Source organism: Lolium rigidum, unplaced genomic scaffold (assembly GCF_022539505.1).
Source record: "Lolium rigidum isolate FL_2022 unplaced genomic scaffold, APGP_CSIRO_Lrig_0.1 contig_54168_1, whole genome shotgun sequence".
Lineage (NCBI taxonomy): Eukaryota > Viridiplantae > Streptophyta > Magnoliopsida > Poales > Poaceae > Lolium > Lolium rigidum.
Window position 1 is genome coordinate 12,296 of NW_025900922.1, and position 10,753 is coordinate 23,048.

At 44.1% G+C, this 10,753-nt stretch overlaps 1 protein-coding gene across 1 annotated transcript; it reads right to left on the minus strand.

The window, feature by feature from the left end:
• Nucleotides 1-3,305: 3,305 nt before the first annotated feature.
• Nucleotides 3,306-10,358, minus strand: LOC124681738 (probable plastid-lipid-associated protein 14, chloroplastic). The gene is made up of 13 exons (XM_047216566.1): nt 10,095-10,358; nt 9,974-10,017; nt 9,798-9,876; nt 9,582-9,710; nt 9,159-9,341; nt 8,991-9,077; nt 7,707-7,813; nt 7,540-7,627; nt 5,170-5,250; nt 5,004-5,080; nt 4,750-4,885; nt 4,503-4,565; nt 3,306-4,136 (listed from the first exon to the last, which is right to left on the minus strand). The coding sequence occupies exons 1-13, from the start codon at nt 10,341-10,343 to the stop codon at nt 3,516-3,518; spliced, it is 1,944 nt and encodes a 647-aa protein (XP_047072522.1). The 5' UTR covers nt 10,344-10,358; the 3' UTR covers nt 3,306-3,515.
• Between the last annotated feature and the right edge of the window lie 395 nt (nt 10,359-10,753).

The following is a 10,753-nucleotide window of genomic DNA, read 5'->3' on the forward strand; positions in this document are numbered from 1 at the left end:
TACCAAGCAGGCCTAGAATGAAAGCAGGAGGACACGCACGCATCCGCGAAAACGCAATTCTAGTCCAAATTTGGGCTACGAATGTATAATCGGTGTCTTGATTCGTTTGAGTTTGGACCGTTGAGATGGGTTTTCCATGTCCTCATGTTTGTACGGACCAAAACAGACCGCATCGATCTACTTATGTCGGCCCCTAAAGCATTCATTAGAATAGCTCTATCGCTATCAATCCATCAAGTATCAGGTAGTAGTTATGTGTTAACGTAATGGCATTATTATTGGAACTAACTCGTTTAAGACGTGGATTTTGTCAACTTAGATTCATCCGGCCTCATATTCTTCCCATGTTCTACTTTAAATGTTTGCCATTCATTACATAAGCAAAAAAAAAAAGGTGTTCATGAACTGCACATTTCTGCCAAAGAGAGCCAAAATATCCCCTTAAAAAAAGAGAACTACAACCAAGCAGCTCTTCTTTTTTTAGAGGGAAAGCCCCTTGTGTTGATTCCCCGACTCTACTAGCTATGATCGCCACCCACCGGAGGAAGAGAAGGTATGAGTTTAGCATGTTGTCGTTAACTTGTACTATCTCCATCCAAAGACTTTAGGTTTATACTGTATTTTTAAGTCAAACCAAGTAAAGTTTGACCAAACTTTTAAAAAAAAATATCAACAAATATGGTAGATACCGTATGGAAATATATTTTATTATATATCTAATGATATTACTTTTGTATTCTGCATCTTAATGATTTTTAATAAAACTTGATCAAACTTGGTATAGTTTGACTTTCTAAAAATAATATAAGTCTTAAGCTTTGGGATGGAGGTAGTATAAACTAATTGCACATAAAATAACAACTACTTGCCATTTAATTGTACAATATTTATTTCTTATTCTAATGTTGATTGAACAATTTGGATCATCCCTCCGTCCATCAAACTAGTGTTTAGAACTTTGGATACATCCGAATTTAGACAAACCTCTAACATCCTTCAATGAACAGAGGTACGTCAGTGGTTATTTTTATTTTTGACAAGGAATGTAATGGGCGGAGACCATGCAACATTTATATTAAAAAAAAGAACCTAAATATGCTTTCCCGAGGACTTGAACCTAATGGCTTGGTTGTACTACATGATTGGTAGAAACCAAATGAACTAGGTTTACTTCTTAATCTCAGTGTGGTTATCGATGTGTGTTGTTTGACATTTGATCAATTAGAACTACAGGAGCGCTAGAAAAGGTAATTCTGATGGATTTCACCTGTGATACATGTTTTAATATCCTGTGGTGCACCATCCATAATCACCAATGAAAGCTACGTGTAAACAATATAGAACTGGAAGTCAGGAGATGTGTCTCCACGATTAGAAAGTCAATTTCTTTTGCTCAGGAATAGCAATTATCTTGAAACAGTGACAACTATTTTTTAAATGGGTGGTAACAGTTAATAATATCTTCAAAATAGTGGACAAAAAATATATGTAAAGTCAAAAAAAAATCCAACTTAATTGGAGAGGGTGGTTGTTGATTGGTATGACTGCATGAAGACTCTCTTCCTTACAACACCGTGGATGAAGGTCAGATTCACCAAAATCTCTGCAGATTTCAACACGAAAATCCCATTGGTAAGTTTGTGCTAAAATGTACTTAAATATGGAGATAATTTTCAGATGAAATCCATCGTTACCAATGCAATTCAGTGAGCAGATCTGATGGCTTTCATGATTGGTCAGAGTGTCAAATATAAAGCCAGAGCCTCATATTCCGCCTTTATCTCCAGTGAAAGGTGAAAGGGAATTCCAGCAGGAACTAAGAGATCGCATTTAGAACATTGGTAAAACTTTGAGGACAGTCATACTGGTAAGGTTATAACAAATGAATAAAGCATGGGAAAACTCAAAGTGTAGCCCGAGCTACATGTAGCCTGTTTTTTTACAAAATTTGAATTCAACATTAAAAGTTTCAAAAAAAATCTGAAAAAAAATCTGAATGTAGCCAATGATGTACTCTACAACTGTGCAAATTTTCAGAATGAAATATTTTATATTAGAGGCTACACAAAAATGACAAATTTTGACAAATGTTGGAGGTTTCAAAACCTACACTGTTCACGTTTTCAGATTCATGGATTTATGAATTTTGCACAGCCCAAAATACTGAGTCTTTGCTATTGCTTTTTTTTTCACAGTCATAGAGTACATCATTGGCTACCTATAGAATTTTTGTTCCTAACTTTTTGAAAATATAAAATGCCATTTTCGAATTTTGGAAAAACAGGCTACATGTAGCCCGAGCTACAAAATGCCACACTCGCAAAGCATGCCCTTATACCATGTAGTTTCCAATTATCAAAATGGGAGAAAAATCATTATAACATGTATGTACCTGACTCCTCAATCACATTGTCTAAAAAAATGAAGGCAATGCTAGATCTGATAGGCCATACAGACCACAATAAGATCACCTTACCTGTTTTTTGCCAATTGAGAGCAGAGCTGCAAGTTATGACCAAAGAAAACGAATCAGCATCTGTTCCTGTTGCATGGGAACCAAATATTGGGTGGACAATGTACAACAAATATATCAGAACTTAAAATTCACAGTCTAGGTCTAACTCACAGTCTTCAGCCGTCATATTAGTCTGATGGTTTGCTCAAGAAACTTGTTCCGCTGCCTCTGCCTGCTAATGTAAACCCAAGAAAACCTTTTGCAACAAATGCAGAAAATATGTTCTATTTTCCTTTTGGGATATACTTCATAATGCAGATTAGCAGATTCTATGATCAACTTCGAAGCCATTCAGGCCCAGGAATGAGAAAGAGGGAGGGGTGGGGGACCTGCAGTCAGCTTGCTCATTGTTGGACGGCTGGACCTATGTGGATGTTGGTTCTTGCTTGCCTGGCAATCTGTGTTAGATATGATAAGGGCAAAAAACTTGTCTTAGTGTCTTTGAACGAGGAAGGATAAGCAAAGGGTTACAGTCAATCATTTCGATCAAATGCAGCCCAAAATTTCTTGTGCTCCTGTGACAATGCATGTTGTTTTCGCTGGCTCGATGTGTCAAAATCTTTAAATATTATATGTGCATTGTTTTTATTTTTATTTTTAAATTTATATGTGCATTATGTTTACATGCGCGGCCGGAAAGAATTTTAATGCAATGCACGAGGCATTCAACTAGTATAGGGTAAAAAGTGTCAAAAAGGTTAAGTGGGAGACAAAATCACATACACAGGGTAAGAAGTAGAATCCACTCAAGTAAAAAGTAAAAGACTTACCTGTCAGTACTTTCCCAAGCTCACTTAAAACCCCCTCTATTTCTTTTAAACGGGATGGGGCTATATTTTCTACTTGTTCCAAGAAACAACGTGGCAGTATGATTTCCTATGCACCTTCTTTTAACTTAGGCCTACACACCCAATTATGTACACTTGTTACAAATGAATAATGTACACCTAGAGATACAAGAATGTACAGGAAAAATGGATTACAATGTTCTCTTCAGGAGTCAGGAGTCAGACATGCGATTTGATCTAATGAAAAGTAAAGCCGACCCATTGACACCGCGAAGAATCATCAACCTTGAATCAATGTAGGTACCGCAAACAATCTTTGACAAGTCGAACATTTCTGGCGGGGTCTGAGTACGGACCTCTTGCAGCACTTTCCGTGCAGAATTGACATTCAAAGTGGACCCGCAACTCATCGACACATCGACTTCGTCATCATCGACATTAATGCTTGCTGCGGGGAGGCTAGCTGGCAGCTGCTTGATATTTGAAGCTTTTCCCCATTTACCACGACGATAACTAGAAGATGTAATCCTCCTCCCTTCAATATCATCTGCATTGGTATAAATGCTCCCATGAGTTATCCTTGCTGATGTGGTAAGCGACAAAATTCCTTCAGTGCCAGATTTGTCATGAGGCCAGTCAGATTCTGGCATAATTTTGAAACCAATTTCTGATGTAAGGGATAAAACAGGATCAACAGACTCTGGAGTTTCAGCAAATGTGAGGAACGCATCAGTGATCAGGACTCTGGGGGTAGCCTGACGAAGTGTTAGACCGATGTGCCTTCCAGTACAGTATAAGAGGCACCAACGACCAGGAAGGAGGGAAAGCCAATTCTAAGTAAACAAAAGCAAAAAAGAAATACATATAAGTAATCATGTCAAGAAGAGAACACATGAATTGAAAAAAGAGACAAAAATAAAATGGAAATACATTGATAACAAGAACCATCTATCCTGCAAAACAAATAGGGAATTAAAATGTTCTCTCTTGAATTTTCTATGGACACACAGCAGAATATAACAAATAGATCAAGTGAACTCATCACATGTAAACCCTACAATCATTGTGATCAAGAAACTATAACGGCTTATCTAAAAAAAACTAAGCTCAGGCAGTCAATTAGCTCAGAACAAAGTTCACCTCACACGGTATTTATAATTAACATTTATCAGAACTTGGAGCAGGAACACAACAGTTACCTCTGTTCTTGGATTAGGGTTCAGCACCTCCATCAACTCAATGAAATATGATAACCGTCTACGCTGTAAACATGGTAAATGAAGCTTTATAAGTTAACTGGGCTTCCGTCACAGTTCTTCATATAAGTTACGAATGATAGCTTTCATTGTAAGTGTCAGGTTCACTTTGGATCGAAGCTCAAGCCTCTTGTGAACATTTGGGCTGGAGATTCTGCTTGAGTCATACAGTATGTCAGAAAAATAATACCTGATGATGTCCATAAATATAATCTTCAGCCAGGCGGACAGCAGTAGATCCCAAACCCCAACGGACAACATTCACAGTTGGACTTATACGCCATTTAGGTCCACAAAGGAACGGATGTCGGAGTGCATCGATGCAACTACAGATTAAGTTAATATAAGAAAGTAAGAATTTCGAATTATCTAATGCCAGTATCAAACCTGTTCCAAATTTGTAAATTTAGCTTGTAGGATTACTAACAGTAGGATTAATCTTACCTTATCCTTTTGTCAGGTTTTGTTGCTAGTAGTACGGCCAAAAGATTCCAACCAGCACCCCAGTTCCTATCTAGCATCTAAGAATAACAACAGAAAACCATAATAACATCAGATAGCTTCAAGAAATAATATGTCGCGGAAATATACTGTAGATATAAATCCTTACCTGCAGGCCAATATTCCCAGATGGGGAATTTTGGGTTAGAATTGGTACAAGGAACTCACGCAGACATGATGGATCATTTCCCTGCAATATAGGTTACTGATCATGGAGTCATAGTTTTCTTAGTTCCACTATAAACATTTTTAAAAACTTAAAAAAGTTGAAGTCACCTGCATGAATATGTGGTGTTAAATCTCAAACAGACCTACGGCTGTAACATTGCAAGTCAAAAGGATATCTAAGATCTTGCAATAAGGCGAAGCTCTAAATCCCCAATATTACTGAAACATTATGGAGAGCATGTTGGCATGCCCAACCGCCAGAAGGGGATCGGGCAGTAGCTGCTAAGTTTGTATATTTGGTAGAAGTCCTTTAGGATTTTGTTGGCGCTAGCTCTAGCTAGCTCTCTCTGTCTCTCTCTCACTCACGGACAGAGGTAGAAGAAAGACACAAGACACTGAAGTTTTTCCGGGCCGGCGCACGAACGCCGCCGTGGGCGCACGAACGCCCCAATCTTCTTTATCTTTGCAATGTCTACATGATCAGCTCTGGTACTCTATTAGCTCGTACCAGGACAGCAGGTCTTATAGCTAGTCTGGTGCCAGGAGCACGAACTCCACGCTGCAGCTCGATCCGCATGCGCCGGCCGCGCGCACGACGCGCACAAACACGTACCACGCAGCTGCCTCCAACAGCTAGCAACGACCCCCTACTGCATGCAGCTCTCCATGCTACGGACGCGGCTACTAACTGACTATGACTAGAAACACAAACGCACACTAGGCACAGCTGCCACGGCCATGAGCAGGAACACGGACGAGGCCACGCAGTCCGGACTCGACCTAGGCGCACACACGCTGGTCGACGTCGCGGCGTGGCTTATTCCTAACATTCTCCTCCTAAGCCACGACTTCCCCTAAACCACGACATGCCGTCGCCGGAGTTGATGCAGCTCCCGTTGTTGTCCTCGTCGCCATGACCACCACTACGGCCTCACGGAAAGTGAACACCGCTGCATTCTCCGCACAGACGCCACAGCCTCCATCTTCTCCCTCAGCGACGCACGCCGAGCTCCGCCGGCGACACACGCCGACTCCGCCACCGAGCTCCTCAGCGACACACGCCGAGCTCCTCCATGACGCCATGCCCTGCGCGCCCCGGCTCGCGCACACGATCGCACACTGACGTGATCGACGCGGCTGTCCTGCGCTCCGCTGGACACGTTCTCCTCCGGTGATCCGCACGCCCTCGGCTCACGCACATGCCGCGCACTGACGCAGGCAACGCGGCCGCTCGAGCAGCTCGATCTTCTTCCTCCTTGGCGACCGTCGCCCGCTCCACACGCCTCCAGCTCACGCCCATGCCGCGCACTGACGCAGGCAACGCGGCCAGCCCGGCGCGCCCAGGACGCGGTCCTCTTCCTCGGCGACACACGCCGGGTTTCTTCCATGGCCGTCGCATGGCGCCGCTACGGCCTCCGTGGCCGCGCAGCTCCTCCATGCCACCGCCATGCCGCGCCACCGCGGCCTCTGCGCCACCACGCAGGTCCGCCGCGGTCGCCGCGCTCGCCGCACATACGGCGTCCCCTCGCCGCCTCCGCGTCCGCCGTGCTCGTCGCGGACTGACCGCGCGCCACGGCCGCGCCTCGGATCGACAAGGCTCTGATACCACATGTTGGGGCTGGCCTCGGCGAAACACGTCGAACCAGCCCTCCGGCGAAAAACGCCGCTGCCCTCTAACAGCTAGCAACGACCCCCTACTGCATGCAGCTCTCCATGCTACGGACGCGGCTACTAACTGACTATGACTAGAAACACAAACGCACACTAGGCACAGCTGCCACGGCCATGAGCAGGAACACGGACGAGGCCACGCAGTCCGGACTCGACCTAGGCGCACACACGCTGGTCGACGTCGCGGCGTGGCTTATTCCTAACAGATTTATGGATCATTGTCCCTCTTACGACTGTAATTATGTGGTTGTTGCAGCCTTTCTTCTTAACAGAAATTATGTGCCGTCAATGTGTATTCATCAGATATATCTTACTTTCTCTATCCATAAAAGGATGTCTCAACTTTGTCTAGATACACATGTATCTAGACGTGTTTTAGAGTGTACATACATGAAAATTTAGACAAAGTTGAGACATTCTTTTATGGACGGAAGGAGCATTATTAGCTTAGGATGGTATTTCTAATTTTTTTACTAATATCCGCGGAGATTTTACGAAAAATATTCTCAACATTCAGGGTTTAGATGCAAAGCGATTATACTGTAATAGGCATACAATGCCATTGCAAGAACAAGGATGGAATAATGGAATGACAAGCCGCACAAAGGAATAACTCAAGGGGAATGCACACAAAAAACACCTTAGTCAAGAAGGACTTGAATTTTAGAAATGTTGATGAATCCATGAGCTCTCTGAGAACCATCTTTGCCATGATGAAGCCAACGCATCTAGGGAAAAAAATATTTCAATTAATAGTGTGCATGCAGTTAACTACTGTTAACTGCAAACAGAAGCTACCAAACCTACCTCATGTCAAATGCTATCATCATTTTTCTTCTTTCATTGTTACTTGCCACTGTACTGTTGCTAGGATCACTGTCATGAAAATCAACAGCATTCCCAAGAATACCAACCTAACAAAGATGAAGAAAACACGAAATTGATAACCGTGTTAACTTTAGATGGAATGAAAGCTACAGAACATTGGGACAAAAAGAACGCACAAACTTCACACGGTTTAGTCAAATGTACATTTTAGATTAATAGGGGGATCACTCCCCAATTCCATTTCATAAGTGAAACCTGTGATCAGGTTATAGATTCAAATATTTCCAGGCTTAACACGACAAGTACGCATATGGCAAGTGATACAAGTGCACATCTGGACACCAGCATTCTTAAAGAAGGCTGTTCGAATGTCATACTCAGCAATATACACAAGGAGGCACACCTCACCCAAAGTACATTTAAGAGACAGCAGCTAATTGTTCATAGCAATAATGCAAATGTTACACTAACATTTCAGATTCAAAAGTTAACTAATAAATAGATTGCTTGATGAAAGAAATAATATATTTTCTCAATTTTCCATAAACCAAACCATAGTAATATTTTCTTCTATGATGATGAACTGAAATATCTTTTTCTAAGTTGACTATTTGCTCACTGATAGTGTGAAAGTAAGTCTAACAACACAAATGACTGTAAAACTGAGGAAAATCATCATGATAAGCACGCAAGACTGCTGACATACAAAGATCCTAAGTGTGACGTTCCAACAACACTGATATTGCAGTTGGGAGTGGAGGCAGCATGTCTTATTCACCTCCTTTCCAATAACCATGTCCATCATTTACTTTTCTAATTAAACATTGGATTTGCCTAATAGGATATTCTTCAGAAGCAACATCCTTAGCTTGCATAGATATTCACCTTACTTGTTCAGAATGTAGTAAAGAGAAATCTGTGCATTAGCATTTATTCTTCAGACGCAACATTCTTGTTCTGTACTTATCAGTAGTTAAGACTACAGAAAGAGTAAAGAGAAATATGTGCAGTAGCAATTAAGAGATTGCTTTCATATGCATGATTCCGATAATACAGCGTACGATGACGTAATGTTTTTCATACAGAAAGGCAATAATATAATTCAGAATTGGAATGTTATAGAGTAGTAATGTTTCGCTTATCTCAGCAAATCAGTAAAGTTGGACTGTATTACATGAAATGGGCCAAATGGCATTGATTAATCAGTGTCCTCCGTAATCTAAGCATGATCGCAAGGGCAGAATAAAAGGAAATGATGCTTACTTTGACATGCTTGTCTACTGGGCTTACATGAACATTCTCCAGTCTAAGCTCAGTATGTGCCATTCCATGGCTATGCAGGTAATTTACCTGCATAGAATAAATATGTATTTTCAATCCAGATGAAACAGTGAATGGGTACATACGAAATCTTTATCTTTCAAAGCTTACACCAATGAGAAGGTCTCTCATCAATATCCTGATCAAACGTAGCTGCCGAGTTACAGCAGGTCCACCAATTGAATCATCTCCTACCCTCCTTACTTGTTCTTCATCCAATGCTAATGTTGCCTCCAAGGTTGGAAGCCAATCTGAGAGTTGCAACCAGTGACGCAAGGAGTAACTTCCATGGTACTGCATCAAAATAATTTGAGTCGACATAATGAGTATACCATACCAGGCAGAGGACACTGCTGAATCTAGCAAGAACAAGCTGCATCTAGAAACACCCTAAACGGTAAACCCAAGCAGGCAGGCCCTGGTATGAAAATGACTGATAGTTCTAATGCAACTAGGCCCAGAACATGAAAAATGGCACTTCCACATTTATGTTAAGACAGGATCAGGTCGGGGAAGTAAAGCAAAGGCTCTAACCCCGTGCACCAAGACGAGTGGAGCATCAACCTCCTCCACGTCCATGGCCTTGGTTGGAGTGACGTAGCCATGGACCTGCATCGCGTAAGAGTGGTACATCATCTGGCGACGGGCCAGCTTCTTCAGCACCTGTGATCAACACGGCCCACTCGAGCTCAGAACATTCTACATGCATTCCAACACACTAAGTAAGCAACAACAGACAAAATGAATCACCTCTAGCGCTCGCCGGCCCCTGCGCTTGGCCTGCGAGCTAGTGAGCTGCCGCAGCACCACCGTCGACCCGTAGAGCTCACTGAATACAAAAAAAAAAAAAAAAAACAGAGGGGAAAAGGGGAAGTGATTATGGGTCCAACGAATTCGTGGTATCCAGCGTGTTCCACGCCGCTGACCTGCTCGGATCGCGCACGGTGGCCTCGAAGATCGTCTCATCCGACTGCGGCAGGGGAGAAGCACGACAAAATTAGCCTGAGGGAGAGCGAATTAGAGGGGTTCAGGTAAACAGTAACTAACCCGTCCGTGGAGCCCGACGCTGACGCGGTCGGCGATGGTGAAGTCGGCCATGTCGAACCTGACGACGGGGCAGGGCCCCGCACCGCCCCCCTCGTCCGCTTTCGCAGGCGCCGGCGCGGATGCCGAGGAGCTCGCCTCCAGCCGGACCCGGCGGCGGCGGCGCGGCTGCGCGGATGCGCGGCATGACGGGCGGGGCCCCAGGCCAATCGGGGTGGGGCACGCGGCGGCGGCGGCGGCCGCGAGAGGCATAGGGGGTGGGAGCTGCCGGTGATTCAGCTGGAAGGGGGAAGTCGTTGCGGTGGCGAGAGGAGTGAGGGAGGGAGGCGCGGGCGGGTTAAAGAGTTAAGAAGAGGAGGAGGAGGCGCGAGGCGGTTGCGTGCGGGGAAGCGGCGGAGGCGTAGAGCCATGAGCTCGGCGCGCGCTCGCCTCAGCCCGCGACCGTGCGGCACCGCCGGATGTGCGATCTTTTTGGGGCGCGGTGCACCAGCTCGGCCGTGCGCCGGCCGGCGTTGTCTGTTTCTGCCACTTGCCCAGGGAGACGGAGCACTACATGGGAATGGTCCACCGGTTCGCTTCTACGGAATGCCCGCCACGGCTCCCTATGTTTAGCGCCACACATGTTACGCGGCCAAGCAATGCATAAAAGTTTACTTCACATA